The following is a 23,791-nucleotide window of genomic DNA, read 5'->3' on the forward strand; positions in this document are numbered from 1 at the left end:
TTATATAATGGCTATAATAGTTATAATACATATAATATATTTATAATATATATAATATAATATAATATAATATATAATTATATATATAGTTATAGTTATATATATATAATGTGCTATTTTAAAATACATACAGGCTTGGCTTGACTTAAAAGCCTCAGTTGATGGTTAATATTAATTTTTAAAAAAGTCATACCGTTATATTTTCACTCTAGTGATGCAGAATAAGAAAATCAGCAAAAATCAGAGTACGGCACATTCAAAAAGAGAGAGAGACACACACACGCACTGCCAGTGACTCCGCCCCCCCTTAGTCTTTATTCAGTGTGTTTCTCAGCCTGAAGGACAGAGAGAAAGAATCACAGATCAGGACAGCAGGAGGAGAGACGGGCCGAACACACCGAATCATGGCCACAGCAGACACGAGACCGCAGCACATCCTCCCGTCCGATCCCCGCACACCGAGCCTCATATCACGGATCCCCGGCACCAGAACCGAGCTGTCTGACACCACGGATGATCCGAGGCCAGAATGAGGGTGATTTACGTCCAGAACGCCGGCGTGGTCGCTGCTTTCTCGCCTGAGATTTTCTACGGTAGATTGAAACAAAGGAATAACGGAGAAATCATGATCGAACGCGCCACGGGAAAGAGAACACGTCATAACGGAGTAGTATACGTCATAATGGTATAGAACGCGTCATAATAGAATAGTGCACAATAGATACATTGTCGTTCTAATTGTGAATGATACATTGTAGCAGTTTTATAAGTGCCATAAAACCACTTGGCACGTGTTCATTAGATTCTTTTTTAATAATATGCCTTTTTAGTCCGTTTTTATCTATATCGAGCCCGGTTTTATCGTTCATAATTAGACTGGGATTATTATTTTTCTGTAGATAGCCTACCATAGCCGGCTATAGGTAGAATAGATAGACACCTCATTAAAATATGAGTCATTATTGACAATCATAAATTAGTTTATATGTTAACATAATTAAACCTTTGCAATAATTTATTTATTTATATGCTAATTAGGTATATTAATTAGGATTTATATTAACAATATTTTAAAGCATTTAGTCAAGATATTTAAACAGAGGGAGGATTTAAATATCCTCCCGCGTGATGGAGACTCAAAGGCCAGGTGACCCCTCGGGTCCCTCAGTGGTGGTGGCGGAGGCCCCTGAGGGCCCCGGTGAGGTCAAGCGCAGCAGCTCTGGTGTGAAGAAACATCATCACAAACACAACCTAAAGCATCGATATGAGCTGCTGGAGACCCTGGGGAGAGGAACGTACGGCAAAGTCAAGAAGGCCATCGAGCGCCATTCTGGAAGAGAGGTAAGCATCTGCTAATTCAGTCGTAGGTATTCATCTGAACAGGTATCTAAATGTTGCAGGTTCAAACCCTGCAAGATACCTAACCTCTCTAGTATGGTAATACCATGATACACTGATGTATTGAACTTTTGAATCATTTGGTAAATGTAGAGCAGTGGTCTGGTTCTTGGCCCGGCTGTAGTTTGTCGTTTAGTGTGTCAGCTAAGCTATAATAATACGTTGTTGTGTTTGGCCCGTTTCAGTCCGTCTCATGGGACGTCCACCCCATGCGTGTGCTCCGCACGCGTTCACTTGTGCAAGAGCAGATGCTTTAAATCTCTGGTGAAATTGCTTTAATGGCCCCCAATGAAACGCATCACACTTAAACCAATTGGCGGTTTCTGTTGCAGTTGGGTTCAAAGGTCACTGCTGTCCGCTCACCATAATAATGCGAACTGTGTTAAAGACCTTGGGGTTTGACCCTCGAGTCACTAATGGACCGGCATAGTTGACCTAGTCACAGTGACCTAGTTGCCAAATTCTGCTGTGGTCATCTAGGTCAGGCAGGGCTTCAGTGTTCGTTTGTTCATTAATCAAACATACCGGATTCATTCGGCACGCTGCGGCACGTGGCTTTGGTTGTTGTTTAACATTGTGGCTCGGTCACCGCAGATCCCAGAACAGCTGCTGGGAACAATACAATTTCTCTATTCTGCTGAAGTTCACCTAAAAAGGAAAATTCTGCCATGTTTTACTCAGCCATATGTCAATCCTTTCTGCTTGTGGAGGACAAAAGCAGATAAAACTTCTCAGTGGTCCAGTCAGTGAAAGTCAATGGGGTTGTTCAAATTGTCGTTGCCATGTCGTTATTGTGAGTAGATTTGTTAATGGTTTTAAGGACAGTGTTAGCATCTGGCTGATTTGACTAGCTACAGTAGAGTTTTATTGTATGGGAAACTAACTTGTGATTTGTTATTAGCATTTAGCATTTTTTTTTTACTGCTGAATAAACCTGAAATCCATTCTTGAGGCGCGCCCTAGCAGTTGAAACACCCTCTAGTCATGTATATTTCCATGGTAACAATATTGTTGGTGGCTGTTATGTGCTATACGCAGATATATAGCCTTCTTTCAGTTTAATAATTTACAGTTCAGGCTCTTTCACAACACTTATAGTTGCACAGGTCTGAGTGTATCGGTAGGCAGTGTGCCATCAAGAGTGTTGGCAGGCTGTTGAAGAATGTATGAGCAAGCTAACAGACCTAAAAATAAAACCGTACACACACACACACACACACACACACACACACACACGCATATACATGTTTTTTCATTTACCTCAAACTCAGACGCATGGTAAAACATAATTTGTCATGCGTGTTTGTGGGCCCATAAACATAAAGTCACTCAGAGAGACATACGGTGTTGTTTTCTGGCACCAGTTTACTGCGCTTAGCAGGAATTAGTCAGAAAAACTGTTAACCGGCCGGACGCGCTGTCTGCAAAGAGTTATAGCGCAGACGTATAGATAACAGACATAGAAACCGGTGATAACTGCTCACAGAGACTAAACATTAGAAATCACAGTCTTAAGACACGCCCACACCCGTAGGAAAGAAAAATCACACTGCGGTATTCTGATTATTTTAATATACATTGCTTAAAATGATAATTCATCCAAAAATGAAACTTCTGCAGTCATTTTTTTCACTCTCATGTTCTAAACCTATATGACTTTACACAACAGCGTTTTCAACTGAAAACAGAAAACCTTTTATCCATTTTAGCCATTCATTTACACGACAACCGTGTTTTGGTAGCCTGAATTACAAACTTTTGAACACGGGTTTCAAAGTGCAAGTTTTTGAAAACGATACGGTAATCATTTCTGTGTAAACTACAAAAAACATGAATTTGTTGAAAACAGTGATGTCATGTGCATGATTATTAAAGGTCTTGTTCTTCGCGATTCCATCTTTCAAACTTTAGTTAGTGTGTAATGTTGCTGTTACAGCATAAATATTTCCTGTAAAATTATAAAGCTCAAAGTTCAATGCCAAGCGAGATATTTTATTTAACAGAAGTTCCCTTTCAAAGCCTACAGCGAACGGCCGGTTTGGACTACAGCGCTGCACTTCCTTCAGGAATGACGTCACTAGAACCGTTTGTTGACTAACGCTCTGCCCACAAGAACACGCAAAATAGGGGGCGTGGTCTTGTTGCTCTCTCACGTGGAGAAGAGCGCGCATTCAGCTTGCATCTCCCCGTTATGGTAAGAGGCGGGACCTTTCCGGGCAAAGTGCGCTAAGCTGCTGTCCAATCACAACATGGGAAGCGCTGGCCCAATCAGAACTCGTTATGTATTTCTGAAGGAGGGACTTCAGAGGAGGACAGAGGAAACAGCACTGTACAGATAAGTAAATGGTGTGAAAAATACTGTTTTTTTACACGCGAAACATGAACTAATGTTATATTGCACACTGTAAACATAATCAAGGCTTCAAAAACACACAAAAAACAGGACCTTTAAGTGTTCAGTTTGGTGCGTAGTGTTTCTCTACAAAAGGACATTGCCATCTACTGGCCTGGCAGCAGAGTACAGCGTTTTTTTTTTTTTTCACTGTATGCAAAAAACTTTTGTTTTAGTACATCATTGTCATTTAAACATACCCTAAAAATCATTGCAAAAACGGATCAGAAAAGTTCTGTGTGACTTTAAAGTCCGTTTACACAACACTGTTTTCAACTAAAAACTTTTTTTGGGCCGTTCATTTACAAGAAACCTGCGTTTTGGTGGCCTGAAAACACAAACTTTTGAAAACGGGTTTAGCAAATCTGTGATATTAAATATTCAGTTTATTGATTCATAGTGTTTCTTTACAAAGTGACATCGCCATCTACTGGCCTGGCAGCAGAATACAGTATTTTTAATATTTTCGAGGATCCTTGTGAACGGGTATTGTTTTGATAACGTTGCCGTCTGTATATGAAAAACGCAAAGTTTTCAGCACATAGTTGTCGTGTAAACCAGGGTTTTTTCAAACTGGGGTCCGGGGACCCCCAGGGGTCCTCCACAAGGTTCTATGGGGTCCCCAGAAAATTTCAGAGGATTAAAAGACAAAGCAAAAATGGATAAAGTCTTTCGAACAATCTAACTATTTAATTTCTAACTGTTTATCTAACAGTTTAAATAAATTTTCATACATAAAAATATATAGATGGATAGAGGAAGGGGGTCCCCCATGAAGGTTCATCATATTTGGGGGTCCTTGTCATCATAAAGTTTGAAAACCCCTGGTGTAAACTAACCCTTTATTTCATCTGTGGAACACAAAAGAAGCATTAACGCCCCTTTGTGGCTTCGGGGAGAATGCAACGTGTACTTGGATTGTGTTATAAATTGCATTTCGACACTTTACAATGTAGCAACGTTTGAAAACTCTTGCATAGTTAAATGTGTTTACATGCATTTTTAAGTGTCTTGTGACGCATTTTGCAATGCAGCATTTTAAATTTGGTTAGCATACTGAGAAATGTTTGCATTCACATTGCACTACGAATCGAATTTTTAAACATGTCAGAATGCAACGTTGCATTAAACTGTCTTTTCATATTTGCATTAAGTTATGAGGGGATTCTGATTTTTCTTTTTTCAAATAGAGCTTGCAAACTTAAGCTTTTGTGTTTGAAACTTGTATTGCATTATTAATAGCGCAACAACTCACAAAATCAAAGCCGTGCACAGAAACTTGCTTTTTTGCTTGCACTGTTAAAGGGTTACTTCAGCGTTTAGCATATTGCTTTGTATCAGTAGAAACCCTGGAGTATATTCAAATGATCGTGTATTCAAATGAATATATCTTTTCATTTCTTTTCACGTCATACATTTCTGTCTTTTCTCAGTCTAGAATAGCCTAGAAATCTAGACGCACCTGAACTCTGAACAGCAAATTTAATCTGCCCGCGAGTGTCGTCTAGGAACTCTCAATACACTTCTGAGCTGTATTCCCCTAACTCTTGACGGGCCAATCACATCGTGTATAGAGTCGGTGGGCGGGGCCATAATGACGATGGCCGAATTGCGTTTGCGTGCTTCTAGTAAACACAGAAACTGGCGAATGGCGGTCTTTCGAATCAGCTTTGACCGGGACTCTGGAAGACTTGGAGTTAAGCTTTTCTCTGAGAAAAGAACAAAGAACGGCACTCAAGTCATTCTTAAGAAGGGAAGATGTGTTCGGAGTTTTGCCGACCGGATACGGCGAATGTTTAATCTGAGTTTGAAAGACAACCGTTTATCCGGCCCCTCGGATTGAGCTGTCAATGGTGAGTTACCAGACCAAACATCTTGATGTGTGTCTGGCTTGTCAGTCTAAGTCTAGAAAGCACCGAATTCAAAAATAATTTCACATTTCTACTACATTAATGACCCAGTTTAAATAAAGATTCATCTTCCCAGCGCTAAAGTTCCCCTTTAATACTGTTTTGACTCATTTCGGAGTGCAAAAATGTGTAAAATCGCACTAAGAAGCGCTTGCATGGTTGCATTGAATTATTAATAATTGCGTACGGACATACTTTGCAACATGTCCTTTGCATTCACATAGTTGTGTGTAATAAAACACATCAGAATGCAACGATTCATTTAATCAAACTTGCATATCTAAAAGTGTAATGCGTTTGGCAAATACAGGTGCCAATAATGGCGATTAATTATATTAAAAAGTGTTAATTAGTCATTTTTTAATCGATTGACAGCACTAGCATTTGTATACTAGCATTGTGGTACAAACTGCATTCTAATTTTGCAGCTCAAAGAGCTTACGTACCTAAAATCATACTTGCGTTATATTATGAATAGCGCTGAATATTGCAACAATGCGCTAAATCAACCTTGCAACATTTGCGTTTTTTTTCTGCCTGTGTAGTGTTAATAGTATTATGACATTTGGAAACTGCACTTGCGTATTTAGAAGTGCTTATGTTCGCATACTTGCATGGTGTTATATTGCATTCTGACATGCTTCTCAAAAACAATTTAAATCTTGGCGTGGATTGTATTTCAGGTAGGGCTGCATGATTCTGGATAAACTGAGATCACGATTCTATATATAACATGTAATTGACTACACACTGTAAAAAATTATTTAGAAAAAAGTTACCTGGTTGCCTTAAAATTTTGAGTTCATTGAAATTAAAATTTTGAGTTAATACAATGAACATTTTTTGAGATTCGACAACCTTTATTAAAATATTATTAAAAGATTTTGTAAGCATATTGGGTAATTGTGTGTGTTTTATTTCTGATAACGCAGTGAAACATGCCAAATAGTGCTATTTTCATGATTTATCAAAATTTTTATGTGGTTCAGATACAATAATATTTTGAGTTTCTATTTATTAAACAAATTTCATTTGTTGTATCAACTCAAATTTTTAATTTCAATAAACTCAAAATTTTAAGGCAACCAGGTTACTTAGTTTTTAAAGTTAAACCGACAAAAACCAACCAAATTGTTTTTACATTGTAGCGGTTCTGACAAAATATTAATAAGGTTGTTTCATTACTGGATGAATCAGTGTTTTTGAGCACATCTCGAATTAATAATTCAATGACAAATACATTTTTAAGACACTTGTCGCCATCTACTGGTGTAACGTTGCAATACAATACAAATAAAGATACCATCTTTATTTGAGGAGTCGAGTTACTTTCAAAACGTGATGATACTGTTAATACTTAAATCAAACATATCTGAGATCTGCACTAAATCTCTTGAGATATGACAGATGAACCTCCATAACCAGCCAATACAAGCAGCTCATCTATTTAGTTTAGTGCCTCTTGGTGATGTCCCTTGTTAAACAAACATACTTTTGTTGCTGAATGCAAATGTTTATTTTACCATGATAATGCTTTACTATCTGTTATCAAGTACACAGACAAACACAAAGTTCTAACTGTTGATATATGTTAGCTACAATCCAGTTCAGTCTTGACCTTTATCCCTACCCTGTGGCACAGAAATTGCACAACATATTCTTCTTTATGGCTTTAGCAGCCTCTGATACAGCCTAATGACCGGAGCAGACAGACAGAGAGCATGTGTGTGTGTGTGTGTGTGAGCTCTCGCACGTATGAGGTCAGTTCTCTACGTGTTTGCATTGCATTTGAGTGTACAAACAAGATCGGATGTCCACAGAACATAACGGCGAGCATTCTTTCCACGGCGTGTGATGAATTGGTCCTGTCTATCATATGAGTGTGTTTGTGCGTGCATGTCTGTCTGAAGGCGAAAGGTCACTGGGACAGTGTGCAAGTAAACAAACAAGTCCATCTTGAGCAGGAAATGAAAGCGTTAATATCCTGTACAGGGCCAAAACTGCATAATAGAAAGGCAAGAGGCTCTGAATTATGATTGAGATCCTCTCGGTCATCAAAAGGAAACAAAACTGATCTGGTGTTTGCTTCAGTGTTTTCATAGGAAGCTGGCGGCCTCTTGCGGTTGTAGTGGAGACAGTTGTCAGGAAATTAGTCCAGCATGTTGTAGGTGGCTGCCTCCATGGATCTGATATTTTTTCTGTTTTATTTAATTAAAGCAGCATACCTCTCAACCCTCTTTGGACACACTTAGGCCCCGTTTACACGATGGGAAAACGCAGATATTGCCCTTCGTTTTGTCCTGTCATTTACACGAAAACGCAGTTTTTATCCCAGAAAACGATTATTTCTAAAAACTCCGGCCAAAGTGGAGATTTCTGAAAACACCTGTTATGTGTTGCCGTGTGAACTAGGAAAAACAGGGTTTTAAGTTCTCAAATGTCACATTATGCACCAGAAAATAATTACGTCATGTGAGCACCCTATGTTTAGAGTTTGTTTGATCATGGATGCTGTTAAAGCTACACTGTGTAACTTTTTTATTCTATTCTTAGCTAAAAACACTTAGTTCTTTCAAAAATATATGTGCTCATTAATGTTTATTTACTTCTTTCAAGTAATAAAGTATTCTCGTAAGTTTATAATATGCCATTGAAAATACATACGGGTGAGGGGTTCGAGTGCCGGTCGCCATGTTGCCCCTTCATCTTGAAAGTACATTAGCCAAAGAGGGACATACCCGTAAACTCAAGCTTCGCCTTTCACGTTTTAACACTCGATGGCACCGTGTCGAATGTGAAGAGGGGATGGCCGTGTTAATCTTGGACTAAATGGGCCACCGTAGGAGTTAAAACAAAATCAGAATTGAGCGGAACAGAAACTAATATTCACTGGATGGTCATGTACCTTTTCACCGCTAGATGGGGGAAAATATCACACAGTGTAGCTTTAAGGTGGTACTCATTTTTACTTTAGTGCAAACGCTTTTAACTCCACTCCACTGTCTGTCCACACAAACGAACCTTGCGTCATGTCTGTTGTTTTGAAAGGAACAGGAAGTCGCTCGTGCTATTCGTTGTTGTCGATTTTGAGGATTCTGATTGGCTTGCATGGCTTTATCCTTCTCCCTACACTGCCGCCCATATATAAACAACAACTTTTTTGAAAACGATGTTTTGTGCACAATGTTATTTTTTTTGGGGGGGGTATTAATTTCTCGAAATACCCGGCATATGTAAATGTGGCCTTAAACTCGAGTAGCCATTGGTTAGTACATTTTTTATTTTACTCGGCAGACTTTTTACATGGAATGCAAGAACAATGCAACTGAAAAAATTGCATAAATGTAATATATAAATAAAAAATATACATTTCAAACACTATCAAAGTCAAGTAAACAGCCGAGCAAGCTACAAGCAATAGCACAAGAGCAGAGAGTGAGTCGGTTGATTGATTAACATTAAAAACTGATGGACACTGGAATATTAGGCTGCTGTCACTTTAAGAGATGCACAGATCCAATAAAATGAGGGTATGTTTACAGACAACGGTGTTCTAAAAACATCAGTCCCAGTTCACACGAATCTGCGAAAATGACAAAAAAGGCTGTGTTATGCATGTCAGGCCACTAGTGGGCGATGTAATTTTGTCAAAAAACACCCCGCAAACATGTAATACTCATGTGTGAATATCAAACATGCATGTGCATGATGTCACCATAAGATAAGGGTAAGACAAATAAAATGAGAAAATATGATTATATATATATTTTTTATTTTATTTTATTTATATCAGACAAAATCATTGGCTCCGCCTATGGCCGCTAATGTTTATTTATTAAGTAAGGGAATGCACGTTTAGATGACAACATCTACTAAAAACAGAATCGTTTCCTTTGTGTTTTTTGCATACAGACATCAACGTCGTTGTCAAAATGATCCCCGTTCACATGGATCCTCGAAAATAACTAAAAACACTATTATTAATGCCAGTAGATGGCGGTGTGACTTTGTAAAGAAACACTACGCGCAAATAAACTGAACATGTAATACTCACGCGGGTGGACAGAGAGGGGAACAGATCGCCAAAGGACCTTGAGCTGGGGAATCCAACTCAGTTGCGCTATATATCGGCGCGCTAGCTATATCACCGACATCCACTGAAAGTTTTGAGGTAGAATTTGTGTTACAAAACCAAAGCATAATACTTGTTCAAATCCCTAACTCTTTGCAAACATCATTAATGAAATGCGAAAACTCATCTACACTTTTATTAGGACTGTCTGATCATTTGGCTTGCACACAGATAAACAAATAAAAAGCTCCACTGGCCGGAATCCTGTTACTATCTTCCTGGAGATTATTTTAAACTCTCGCTCCTGCTGCGTATGAACAAACTGCAACATTAGTATTCCTGGCGTCTCCAGCGGACCTGGCGGGAGGTGAATACCTTCAACTGCGCATAACTTCATGAGCTCATGGAAAACACTCCGTGATGGCTTTCCAATAAAGAGCAGGACTTGCCCGTTCTGCTTTTCGAGAACAGGCCCCGGTTTCTGGATTTGTTTATGTCTTTTTATTCCACATAATCAGTTTTGAAGCATTCCGCTAGGGCTTTCCTTTTATGGATGTAGTCGTGATTTACCTTCAGCTCCTCGGAAACATGTGGTTTTGGTTTCTCTGAGAAAAGCAGCGGTCTGCCTGCATGCTCGCCATTAATGTGAAGAAGACCCTGTTCTGAGAACTAGAGCGATGATGAGAAGCCACATGCTGGAGCGGATAGGCCTGTTTTAGTGACCGGTCAGTGTGTATAACTTCACAAAACAAACACAACTGATAAAGGACTCCGACGATGGTCTGTCATCGGCTCACTCATTGTTCCATTTGTTCTTTAAATGGACGTGTAGCACACGCCTGGGACAGAAATAGACAGGAAAACACTACCCAGATATCATTTCCTCTTTCCTCCTGATGACATCATCCATCAGGTCACATCTCATCTCCAGTTTTGGTGTGTTCAGGTCATGTGATGCTCTTATAGAGACGTCAGTGCAGTGTCCTAAGGGTCCGTGCCGCGGGAGCCCAATAAACACACAAGGTAGCCTTTATTCCACTTCCAAACACCGCACCCTCATTTTCCAAAAAAACAAAACCACAAAAAAACTTTAAAATTACACAGCAAGAGGTTGAAACGATGCTCCGTCGTGAGGTGTTTATGGGATAATTCTGTGTGTGTGATGGGATGATTGCACCTCTCTGTCTGAAGAATCCACTCAGGTGTTTTTCTGACATTCAAGAATAGATGTGTTTGTTACAGTGGTTAGTGCACGTGCTTGAACAATTTTAGCTGTCATTTCCTGTAAAAAAGGAGAAGAAGAAGAGTGGCTAATGCTGGCCAAACACTTGAAGATTGTAAGCCAAAAAATGTCCAAATCAAATCCTCAATTGTGTGTAAAGCTGCACAATTCTAGCCTAGAAATCTAGACGCACCCTAGCGGCAGCAAATTTAATCTGCCCGCGAGTGTCGTCTAGCAACTCTCAATACCCTTCTGAGCTGTATTAGCCTAACTCTTGTCGGGCCAATCACATCGTGTATAGAGTCGGCGGGCGGGGCCATAATGACGACGGCCGAGTTGCGTTTGCGTGCTTCTAGTAGACACAGAAACTGGCGAACGGCGGTCTTTCGAATCAGCTCTGACCGCGACTCTGGAAGACTTGGAGTTAAGCTTTTCTCTGAGAAAAGAACAAAGAACGGCACTGAAGTCAGGGGCGTAGCACCAAATTTTGGGCCCTGGGTACAAACCATCTTGCTGGGCCCCCGTACCATGTATGTGTATGTATAGAAAACGGACTTCCCTGCCTTGGGCCCTGGTTACTCAGTACCCTTTATCCCCCCAGTCCCACGCCCCTGACTGAAGTCATTCTTAAAAAGGAAAGATGTGTTCAGAGTTTTGCGGACCGGATACGGCGAATGTTTAATCTGTCAGCGAGCTCTGTCTCACCTTCGTTGCTCTGGTTGGTTGTAGCGCTATCCTATCGCGTGCAGAGGGAGTTTGAAAGACAACCGCTTATCCCGCCCCTCGGATTGAGCTGTCTATGATGAGTTTCCAGACCAAACATCTTGATGTGGGTCTGACTTGTCAGGCTTGCACAATTCAGGTTCTGACAAAATAGGAATTGCTTCAGTTTATTTGAAAGTGTTTAATTAATTAGAATACTTTTGAATGATTCATAAATACTTCACTAGTTTCATGTTTTTTATTTTTTTTAATGAAACTCTTGAATGAATGATTCAATGACAAATACGAGCGAGCATGCGTCACTATTCGGATGTTGTGTGTTTTTATAGATGAAACATGGCAGCCATAAACATGTCATGACAGGGGAGTATTGAGGAAGCAGATCTGACTGTGGCAGCAGTACGAGTGCCTTTATAATGTACCGTTCACGGCAGGAGCCCCGGCTGACGTTGACGATCTTCATCCATATTTGTTTTTCTTCTGAAGTCACATTTGTTCACGTGACTTTCTGTGAGATCTCATGTCTGTTGAATCGCTACTACAGTTGGCAGGTGTGTGGTCTCACGGTCTGGCCGAATTGTCTGGTGTTTGCGTTCGGAGAATTGTAATGTTTAAAATGGGTTGAAACTGTCCTCATGCCCGTGGTCTCTCCTCCCGTGGTTTTAAAATCGGTCTAGTGTGTCCCAGGGTAATTTAGTTACAGATCAACCAAAATGAACATCTTTTACAAACACTTTGATAGCATTTTTTAAATTTGATTAAAGACTGAATAACATTTGAAACTCTTTCTTGTCTTCAGGTTGCCATCAAGTCTATTAAGAAGGAGAAGATTAAAGATGAACAGGACATGGTTCACATTCGACGAGAAATCGAGATCATGTCGTCTCTTCGCCACCCACATATCATCTCTATATATGAAGGTATCTATCTATCTATCTATCTATCTATCTATCTATCTATCTATCTATCTATCTATCTATCTATCTATCTATCTATCTATCTATCTATCTATCTATCTATCTATCTATCTATCTATCTATCTATTTGTCTGTCTGTCTGTCTGTCTGTCTGTCTGTCTGTCTGTCTGTCTGTCTGTCTGTATCTGTCTGTCTGTCTGTCTGTCTGTCTGTCTGTGTCTGTATCTATCTATCTATCTATCTATCTATCTATCTATCTATCTATCTATCTATCTATCTATCTATCTATCTATCTGTCTGTCTGTCTGTCTGTCTGTCTGTCTGTCTGTCTGTCTGTATCTGTCTGTCTGTCTGTCTGTCTGTCTGTCTGTCTGTCTGTATCTATCTATCTATCTATCTATCTATCTATCTATCTATCTATCTATCTATCTATCTATCTATCTATCTATCTATCTATCTATCTATCTATCTATCTATCTATCTATCTGTCTGTCAGTCTGTCTGTGTCTATCTATCTATCTATCTATCTATCTATCTATCTATCTATCTATCTATCTATCTATCTATCTATCTATCTATCTATCTATCTATCTATCTATCTATCTATCTATCTATCTATCTATCTGTCTGTCTGTCTGTGTCTATCTATCTATCTATCTATCTATCTATCTATCTATCTATCTATCTATCTATCTATCTATCTATCTATCTATCTATCTATCTATCTATCTGTCTGTCTGTCTGTGTCTATCTATCTATCTATCTATCTATCTATCTATCTATCTATCTATCTATCTATCTATCTATCTATCTATCTATCTATCTATCTGTCTATCTGTCTGTCTGTCTGTCTGTCTGTCTGTCTGTCTGTCTGTCTGTCTGTATCTGTCTATCTGTCTGTCTGTCTGTTAATCAATCCACTCAACAATAAATAAAAATACAATTCTAATGGCTCATAGGAATCTTTCATTGACTAATAGGCTTGTGTTGTGAAGTAAAGGCCTTTTGTGTTAACCTAAACTAATTAAACATGATGAGCCTCAGTGAATATGACCCTCCTCATTCCTGACCAGCATGAGTTTCAACAGTTAATATCTCCCGTGAAACCCTCTGTTGATGATCTCTAAAGGCGTTTTTGCTGCCGTCTGGTTTCTTCTGCTGATTCTGTGCCACGGCGGGCCTGGCGAGCACTCGGCGCGCTGACTCGGCGGTTTTCCGCTCAAAGTCCGTCTGGGTTTATAGGGCAGTTTATTTTTTGAAAAGTTTGCCGTATTCATCTTTGTTCTGTGTCATGACTCCGCCTGTGTTGTGGTTGGCTCGACTCAAAGAAGGGAGAACACCTCTTTAAACAAGTCTCTGGAGTTACCAGCTTTAAATGAGTCTCCAGAGACTTTTTTTTCTTGTGTCTGGCTTTGTCTTTCATTGCTCCAGTGTCAGAGTGTCTTTCTCTTTTAATTTAATCTTGCCGTGTTAAATTATGTTTATGGGTTTGGGCTGGTCGTGGAATTTTTCGAATCGAGGAATGAATGTGAATTGCTTGCGTGCCCGTTAAGCAGCGTTAACTTTCCCAGAGGAACATTTTATTACTCAGAGGTTGCTCTTTAATTGCTCAGGAGATTTAGGGCTATGGTTCAAATGTCGAAAGTGTGTCGATTGCTTCTCCTAAAATTCCACACAACTGAGACAATTGTTAACATTCACTAAGACAATAAAACCAATGCTCATATTGAGATCTCTGACCTTTGATTGCAGACTTGTTTGGTAAATTTGAGCACAGTGAGAAATTTGAAATGACTGGGGTCTTGTTTTTGGTTATTTTAAACTATCTGTAAGCAACCTTGCAATTTAGTCAACTAACTCATTAATTTACAGGAGAAAGAGGAGACTTGAGCAACGTCTCTATTTAGCTCATTGTGACCTAGGAAAAACAGTTACGGAGATCTCATTTGTGATTTTCCTTTCCTTCAGGCCACGGTGGATTTGTCAGATAGATTTTCTCACATGACTGTAGAATTTGTCACTGAGGTTCGGTATGCAGCACTTTGAGAAGACTGTGACTGTGCTGTTAACTCGATTACCCTCGCTCTCTAAACTCAATCTTGCTCAATCCCAGAAGGCCTTGCGCTCACATTCCCTGCTGTTCTGTGGAAAGTGGTGGCGGACGCAAGAGATTCTGTAAAAAGATGAGAGCTGATTCTGGACGTGTGACAGGAGCCGGCGGCAGCGCCAAACGCTTGGGTGGGGTGATCCGTACAAGGATTTTTGGGGTTTTGCAGAAACAGCCACTTTCTGCTGTGTCGGACTGTAATTTGCAGTGTTTGTTCCTCTGGATTTTTCGGCTTCTCCTGGTCGTTAGTGGATTCTGCTGTGACTGATGATGAACTTTCTGGACTGGCCACTACAAAACAAAGTATTTTCAATGTTATGCATCCTGTAGTTTTTTTACTTGTACTTGTTCATTGTGGGTTGCATTCTGAAGAAACAAGGCGCCACCGTACATGTTATTTTTGACTGGACGCCTCCTTATTGAAGACTTGGCCTAAACTAGACATAGGTCACGATAACCAACTGGTCAATTACAGAGGGCTCCAAATGTATCCAGATTTTTCTTACATCTATATTATAACATACATATGCAAATATAATTTATATATATATATATATATATATATATATATATATATATATATATATATATATATATATATATATATATATATTTCAGCATGATGTTGTTTTGTTTTGCAGTGTTTGAAAATAAAGACAAGATAGTGATCGTCATGGAATACGCCAGTAAAGGCGAACTTTATGACTACATCAGCGAACGAAGACGCCTGACCGAGAGAGAAACCCGACACTTCTTCAGGCAGATTGTCTCTGCTGTGCACTACTGCCACAAGGTACGCACCTCTCCAATCTCTCTCTTTTCCACTCTGTCTCTTTCTCAATCCTTTTCTCTTTCCAAAAAGAGCCTCATGTGTCATCGGGGGTTCCTGCAGACCTGCACGTGCAGTTATTCGATGAAATCGGGCTCTGCAGTGCGAGTCTATTATCTTTGGCTCTTGTTAGTTTGGGAGGAATCTTGGAACAGACAAATGATGTGAAACAGCTTTGCATCATGGGTTACACATTCTATCTTTTAGCAGAGCTGTCAATGGTGTAATAAACCGGCCAACTGTACATTTCTGTGAATAAGGTCTTTCCAGTTTCTTACAATCAGACCTTTTCTTGTAAATGAACCCAAAAAAATACTAGATAAAAGAAAACCCATTCTGAATAGATTTTTTTTTTTAAACCTGTCAACACGGTGAATATCTATATATGGCCCCTTAAACACTTGCAAGTCTTCTTACAAGTCCACACTTTCATGACTTAAAGTCACGGCGGAGCTCGCCTCAGTGCGTGCTCAACAAAAGTGCGCATCGAGGGCACGTATCGACCGCGAAGGCTCACGATGACCCTTCTGAAACCTAAAATGACAAATGGGACATCCTACAGTCTCATGGACTAAACGGATACACACATGCAGCAGCCGTTTGTAAGTCCACAAGACCCGAAAGTGCATATAAAGTGTGCCATTTGGGTCAGGGACACTGACATTTCTCTGGTTTCATCCACCATTTATGGGTGATTTTTTATTATCCCTGTGCTTGTTGAAATGCATTGTGGGATTGCGTTCACATGCCTTATAGAACAGCACATTAAAATGCTGTCTAATTAGGCAGATCACTAGATTTTGAAACCTAGACTAGAGTTTTGCATCACATCTAACAAATGAGACAGTCCCGTTCCCCCATGATGCACTGCTCAGAGTCAATCGAGGTCTCCGTGGACCTGCACTGGGTGGGCTGGTTTGCAGCTGAAGATGACGTGATGTCATATTTCAGGGCAGGGGAGCTCCCAGACACCAGAGGGGAGGGTAATAAGTCATCATCACCATGGGCAACCACAATGTGGGTTTTTTTTTTTGGGGTGGGGTCCGCCAGACAACACAAGAAAGCAGCCTTGTAAAACTGTCAATTTATAGTCCATCTGCTAAAAGCTGCGCATGTTGAACACATGCGTCTTTCAAGGCCGTCAGACATCTGTAATGAACTCTCTCAGATCTTAAAGCTCTTGGGATTGGGTTTTCCGGGTGTGCTGTATAACACAAGGACTAACTGCACAATCATGTTCCAGTCGAGAGCTGGTGTCTTAACCGAACTGTAATTAGAGATAGTGTTTGTGGAACAGATGTCAGTGGTTATTTGGTCGTACTCTGTTGGCTATGATAATATTATCTCCAATCTCTAAAATGTATTCTTATGTTTTCTTTACAGAATGGTGTTGTTCACCGGGACCTGAAACTGGAAAATGTGCTACTGGATGAAAACTGTAACATAAAGGTGAGAAGGTTTTGTTTTTTTGTGGTCCTGAAACTGTGGCTACTCCTAGTTGACATCCGCACTATATAGTTTAACACATTAGGATTAGTGCATCTCAAATAACAGTACATTGTTTTAATTAGGATTCAGTAGGATTCAAATGTAAACATGTGAACTTAAAAATTAAGAAATTATGGGCTTCATTTATGAAACGCTTGTAGAACGTTGAATAAAACAATGAAACTCCTCATGAAAACAAACACTTACTAAACCAGAAAAATACAATTTTAGCTGCGCTGGTTCTTTAAAACAGAACAACTTGTTTGTTTGTTCATACAGATTGCTGATTTTGGGTTGTCCAACCTGTATCATAAAGACAAGCTCCTCCAGACCTTCTGTGGTAGTCCACTGTACGCGTCCCCGGAGATCGTCAACGGCAGACCGTACCGTGGTCCAGAGGTGAGGCATGCTCAGATAAAGAAAGCTACACAAGCCACTCTTTATGTTGAACTTCTTTCCAGGGTCATAAAAACATGCTGGAATGGTTTACTTCAGGCCTGCATGACGTGATGCACATGCATAAACCCTTGAGGTTTGCATCGTCGTAAATGAAACACCCCATGGTTTCATTATGTTAGCGTGTGAAATCCACTGTGAGCGGCTGTGATCTATCAGAGACAGTCTGTGTGGTTAGTGAAGCCTCGTTCTGCTCTTTGATGGGATTATCCTTCCACAGACCCCCGGGATCAGGCAAACACACGCTTGTGCTGCTTCCCCAATGAACGTGGAGACCAGCTGGAGTTTCTTTCTCCAAGTATCTCTTATTATATATGTCAATCCTGGGTCAGAGTTAAAAGGTTCTTTAGAGCTTTACATGCGTCTCTCTTGTGGTATAAAGCCCAGGGCATTTTAAGACAGAAGTAGTTCAGTGTACTTTATAGACTTTAGCATGCAATCATTTGCTGCAATTTTCCTCAGGGGTAGAGAAAACACTACAATGTCATCAAAAAGCCAAACCTCGCAATCAATTAAGTCTCTTGCCATGGTGGCCGCCTTGAGCTAACAATCACTCAGGTCCATTAGTGATTTCCTGTGAACTGACAACTCAAGGACCTAGAAAGCCATTCAGGTTGCTGGGGCGGTCATGAGATTTCTAGTCTACATACCTTGTCCTTTCACCTCACCCTCCACAGGACTTACATAACTGACTTCTCAGGGTGATATGTTGTGTAATCGAATGCTTCAAAGCAGACGGATAGCATAAAGTGTTTTGAAGCTGAAAAAACACCCTGAAACCAGCAAAAGCGGGAGACTGGTACCGTCTAATGCTGTTACGGCTCCTATTGATTTCCAAAAAAGTCCAAAAAGTTGTGCTATAAATAAATTCTTGCTTGAAAGCACAGTCTTACCAACCCAGTCTTGTCAAGTGATTTCTATTACCCCCTCTGTATGACAGGATATCTGAAGTGTTATTCAACATTTAGCGGTAACTCAATGTTCTTTCAGATTAAGCTGACCTCAATGCCATCCATTATTTGTAGGTGGACAGCTGGGCTCTGGGTGTGTTGCTGTATACACTGGTCTATGGCAGTATGCCTTTCGATGGAGGGGACCACAAAAATCTAATTCGGCAAATCAGCAATGGAGAGTATCGAGAACCATCCCAGTCATCAGGTATTGAAACTATTAAACTCTGAAGACAAAGTTCAAAATGCCTTTTGTATAGAGAAATGTGTATCCTGGTAAACTTGTCTCTGATTATGCTAAACAAGGATCTGGTCTTTTGTTAGATGCTCGTGGTCTGATTCGCTGGATGCTGATGGTCAACCCTGAGCGACGGGCCACAGTGGAAGACATCGCCAATCACTGGTGGGTAAACTGGGGATGGAAGACCAGTGTGTGTGACTGTGAATCGCAAAGGGATGCTGGCTCGCCCATGCTGGCTCGTCTCATTGACTGGCAGAACCGGACCGAGCCACGAGCCACTAAAGCCATCCGGTCTGAACCATTCCTGCTTGTCCGTCAACGACCCAAAAAGTCCAAGAAAGAGAATGATGTTGGAGTGTCCCACTGTAATGGAGAGGACAGCCTGGGCCTAAAGAGACCAAAGGGCATCCTGAAGACAAGAACCTCTGAAGAGCAACACTCTCCAAGTCTGGAGGAGATAGAGTCCGGTCCGGGAACCCCAGAGAAGGAATCTGGGCCTGAGGGTGAAGAGGGCGAGGAGGAGCAGGGACTAACAGGCAGTTCTCCTACCAAGACGGTGTCCATCCTTCCAAAGAAGGGAATCCTAAAGAACAACCAACAACGGGAATCAGGGTACTATTCTTCCCCAGAGCGCAGTGAGTCCTCTGACCTTCTAGGTGGCAACGTCACACCTCTCGCCGCCAGCTCACCACCAAAGCGAGCGGTTGGTAGAAAAGGCATCTTGAAACGCAACGGGAAGTATTCTACATACAGCAGCGCTCCTCCTATGAGTGTCCTTGGGGAACCGGCACCTGCCGATTCAGGTTTATCCCGCAGTCAGAGTCGCCCATCCAGTATTGTAAGGGAGGATAGCGACCCCATCACCAACAGTTCCTTCAGCGGCACTGACTGGCCACCAACCAGAACTCGCCCTAACATCAGAGGCTGCGTGTCTGCAGAAAACCTCCTTCAGCTGGCCAACTTTAAAGGTCTCCAGGCAGCTCCTCCCATACATAGTGGGAAATTCAGTCGAGGAACACAGGGCTCTCCAGGGGATAACAGCAGCTTCTCTCTGTTAGGAGATCTTGATGATATGACTCAGGTGTACCAACAAGCCCTGGACATCAGCAACAATCTGTCATAGAGATAGGGGCCAGTTGAGAGGGGCCTGGAAAGAAAGAAGGCGGAGCAAGTGGAAGGTGTTAGTTTGGCATGTTGTTGACGACCAGTGCAAAACTGGGATTCTATGAATGTGAGTTCTTTTTCAATGGGATGATATTGGAGGTTGTGTACAACCAAACCTTAAACCTAACTCCTAACTCCTAACCCTTAACCCTAATCCTACCCTACCCTATCCTTCCTTACCTTAACCGTACCCAATTTTATACATATTCAAAATTTGTATCAAATACAACTTGGGGAAGTACAGCCTTGGGGGATTCAAAGGTTTGAAGTAAGTCAAATTTTCAAGTCATAGTCAAAGTTGGTTACTTTGTGACATTATCCCCCCTACAGGCAAGAAATGAAATGTTTACATATTAAGTAAAAGGTGAGTTAGAGTCACAATAAGGCATCATGTAACGGCAGCCTTTGATACAAAAATAAGAGCCAACCGGAGTTTATCAAGCACCTTAAAACTCACACAGAGCACATTGTGGTCTTTACTTCCAAAAAACAAAAGAAACCAGGGTCTTGCTCCAAATGAACTGTTGATATGTATTATTTATTAATATTTTTTTGTAGATTTAGTGATACAAAACTGGTGTGGTCTGGCAGTACTGGAAGAATAAGAAAACTCAAATCTCTCCTTGTCCTTGATTGGAACTGACATATATAATTGTTATATTTCTTTCTTGGTTATTGCGATATGTCATTTAAACTGTGTATGTCACGATCGAAATCATATTGATCCTATGAGTAGAATCATATCTATGGACTTATAGAAGTGCCTTTTTGTTTGTTTTTTTATTTTTAAAGTTAGTTAAATTATGTATGTCATTTCCTTAAGGTGGAGAGAGATGCCAGAGGAAGCTGTCATCAGCTGAACAGCGTCTTATTATTTTAATTTTATTATTTTAATTTTATTTTTGAGTTTGTATTGAATGCTTAGAAGAGGCCCAGGACCTCTGAGCACAAAGCCTACCCTACAAAACGACCTGATTTCAAGGTTCAATTTGCCCCACTACTAACAAGAGACCAGTGCTTTGCAGTCCATTGTTCCAGAAGAAGAATAGTTAGTCTGTGATCACCTTGAAAAAGAGTTAATTTCCAGAAGTTCCAGCATGCTGGATTGGTTGTTTCTGATCCGGTCCTGACAGGAACGTGTGCATGCAGCATGTGTTTCTCTGGAATGATACTCTTGTGGTTTCTTGATTGGGTTAGGTGACTGACTGTTTGGGGTTTCTGGACAACTTCACCTTAACAAGGTTTAACACAAGGTAGAAATGTCAGACACAAGCTCAGCTCTAAAGAATGTGTCAGGAGAAGACAAGCTTGTTTGACTATTTCCAAACGTTTTTGACTGTAGGAACATTGTCTGTCCTGGGGTTTATCTGTTGATGCTTAGGGATCATAATTGCTCAGCTCTAAGAATACCGGATTATTGGTTCTCTGTTGAACTTTGATGCCCAAAACACTCCTGTTAGGGCTAAAATAACAAGTAGACCGATTAGTTTCAAAGCCGTGATGAGGCAGCAAATTCCAAAGGCTCTTTAGAGACATGTTTGGACTAGAGAGCTTCCCTGTGTTGTAGGTTTAATGGCACAGAAGCTTTATTGTTTCAGAATTTTTAGTCCTTTGTAGTCTACCTGCAATGAAAGTGCGATTTTAGTTTTAAGGCTGTTGTCTAAATGTTTTTAGAAGGTACGTGTGAAGTAGCTGTTGTAGAAAGAGGTATTTAACAAGGTATGTTCATGAACGCTTTTATGGATGAAGGACACTTTTCCAGTAAGAGGGACACGGAATTATTCACTGGAAAGTGCGATGTAGCTTTGTATTTTGCTACATGTGAAGAAAGACTAGTGCATGTGTAGAAATAGTGAGATGAAGAAAGTAGATGAAAGGATAAGGGAAGTATTTTGTACCAAAGAAGGTGTTTATGGGTAGAAATGTCAAAGAGATGCTAAGTTAGCTAATCAGCTAAGAATGGGAAAATACATTTTGCACCGAAAAAAGAAAAAAGATAATGGGATGCGTTTTGTTTAAAGGAGGTCCTGGGTAGATATTATAGACACACCTAATGTGTATCATATCGTACTGCATTTCTGTATTGCATTGTATTGTCAACTGGATTCAGTGATCAAATTATACTATGTTAGTATTTTTATGTTATTGCGCTTCTGTTTTTGATTCTCCAAAATATCGTTTTTCTTGATTTACCTTACAGAAGGACGTTGTGCGTATAATCAACGATTCCTTCTGGATTCTACAGGTTTTCAGTGCAAAACATGCAGTGCTAATGCTAATGTATAGCATTTGCATAAACAGATGATAAATCACAACTACTGCAGTTTTATCAGGGTCATTTGATGTGTTAGAAATCTCAAACGCCGTCTCACAGGTCTGACCCAATATTTGGTGTCACGATATTCGCTATCAACCTTATTTGTCTTAATACATTAGGACAAAGTTGCGCATCCACTCAAATATGTCATTGCTAACCAAAGTGCCAGCGTGACTGAGATTATAAGAGAGGCGGCCATTGCAAATCAAATGCAAACATGCTTTCAGCCAAACTGGAAATACCTGGTGCATTTTAGTCAAAAGTCAGCATAGAGGAAAACTTGACTGGATATTAGTATTATGTTATTTATGCATTGTTTTATTATGGTTAATTACTTTTGTTGGTCAATGCCATAATCTTTTTTGGGGGTTTGGTATTAGTTTGAAAAACCTGGACTGCCAAGGTATTTTTCGTTCAGTGCCTTTGCTATCTTTTGATTTTTTTTATTTTTTATAATAAAAATAATTACAATTGCATTTTTTTTATACTCTATTTATTGGTGGTGAAGCCATTTAATTTCATTTAACGGCACTCATACAAAGTGTGCATGTGTGAGTGTGTGTTGTTTAGACACAAACAAACACTGAAAGACAACTGGAAGAGCAAAATAACGGAAAGACGGTGCATTGTGGTTGTGTTGTAAAGCTTTGGTTGTGTATTCAGCTGCTTTGGTTGTTGTTTGGTGGAGATATCTCACTAGCCAGCAGTGTTTTGTACCACAAAACCAAATCTGTGTAAAACCAACTCAATAAACAGATCATTTCAAAGCTGATATCAGTGTCTACTTTATTTGCGTGCACTTTATTCTTGCATGCATAAGTCAAGGAATATTCTGCATCTAACATTTCTTATTTAGTAGACCAATGAACCACTTGGATCACTGATTTGGATCAGATAAACAGGCTTATAACGGATATAAGGGTGAGCAAATGATGACAGAATTCTGTTTTTTACACACGACCAGAGTACGGAAAAGTGCACATGAACAAGAGAGACAAGATCTGCAGGGAGAAATATATAAAGGAGCGGCAGCTGTCTTTGCCAGCTTTAATTTGATCCAGAGCTGCTCTCCAAGACCAAAGGAAACAGAACAAGAGACCATTTCTGCCGTGTGCCAGAGAGAAAATAAATAAATTTAGCAGACTTTCTGCACGAACCAGACCGACCCAAATACAGTTGTTCTACTACGGTCCTCCCTCTGTGTGTCTACTTTAGTAATACATTTCCTAAGGAGTCCCATTGTCGAAATGGCAGGAAAAACTCCCAGAATGCACCTTAAAAACCAATAGGCATAGGTTACTCATTATAATTACTTGCCAAAAATGTCATTATGTCTTCTTAAATCTTCAAAAAGTTAAAATGTAGGAAGACAAAGGCACTATTTTGATGCAATTTAGGCAAAACTTGACCCATGGGACAGATTGGTTTTCGACAAGTTTTTTTTTTACTCTGATCTTGTTCTTTGATGCTGAAATACCGATCCATGAACTGAGATCTTATGGCTGATTGCTAAATGGACCACACACAGAAAGACAAGTCATCTCACGCGCTAATGCTAATCAATCCAAGAGACGTATAAGCTCATGGACGAAGACCTGATCGCAC

The 23,791-nt window shown here is 40.2% G+C and overlaps 1 protein-coding gene across 1 annotated transcript; it reads left to right on the plus strand.

The window, feature by feature from the left end:
* Positions 1-245: 245 nt before the first annotated feature.
* On the plus strand, positions 246-22,958 carry nuak1b (NUAK family, SNF1-like kinase, 1b). The gene is made up of 7 exons (XM_067436068.1): positions 246-1,341; positions 12,517-12,637; positions 15,383-15,534; positions 16,954-17,019; positions 17,338-17,457; positions 18,540-18,672; positions 18,789-22,958. Exons 1-7 carry the CDS (start codon positions 1,129-1,131, stop codon positions 19,826-19,828), a joined length of 1,845 nt encoding a protein of 614 aa, XP_067292169.1. The 5' UTR covers positions 246-1,128; the 3' UTR covers positions 19,829-22,958.
* Positions 22,959-23,791: the final 833 nt, after the last annotated feature.

Source organism: Pseudorasbora parva, chromosome 25, assembly GCF_024679245.1.
Source record: "Pseudorasbora parva isolate DD20220531a chromosome 25, ASM2467924v1, whole genome shotgun sequence".
Taxonomy (NCBI): Eukaryota; Metazoa; Chordata; class Actinopteri; order Cypriniformes; family Gobionidae; genus Pseudorasbora; species Pseudorasbora parva.

Excerpts from the sequence above, each read along its gene's own strand:
- nuak1b (XM_067436068.1), top strand. The coding sequence starts at position 1,129 with ATGGAGACTCAAAGGCCAGGTGACCCCTCGGGTCCCTCAGTGGTGGTG. Across the intron at positions 1,342-12,516 it reads AGCGCCATTCTGGAAGAGAG|GTTGCCATCAAGTCTATTAA; the intron begins GTAAGCATCTGC and ends TCTTGTCTTCAG. Across the intron at positions 15,535-16,953 it reads CTGTGCACTACTGCCACAAG|AATGGTGTTGTTCACCGGGA; the intron begins GTACGCACCTCT and ends TTTTCTTTACAG.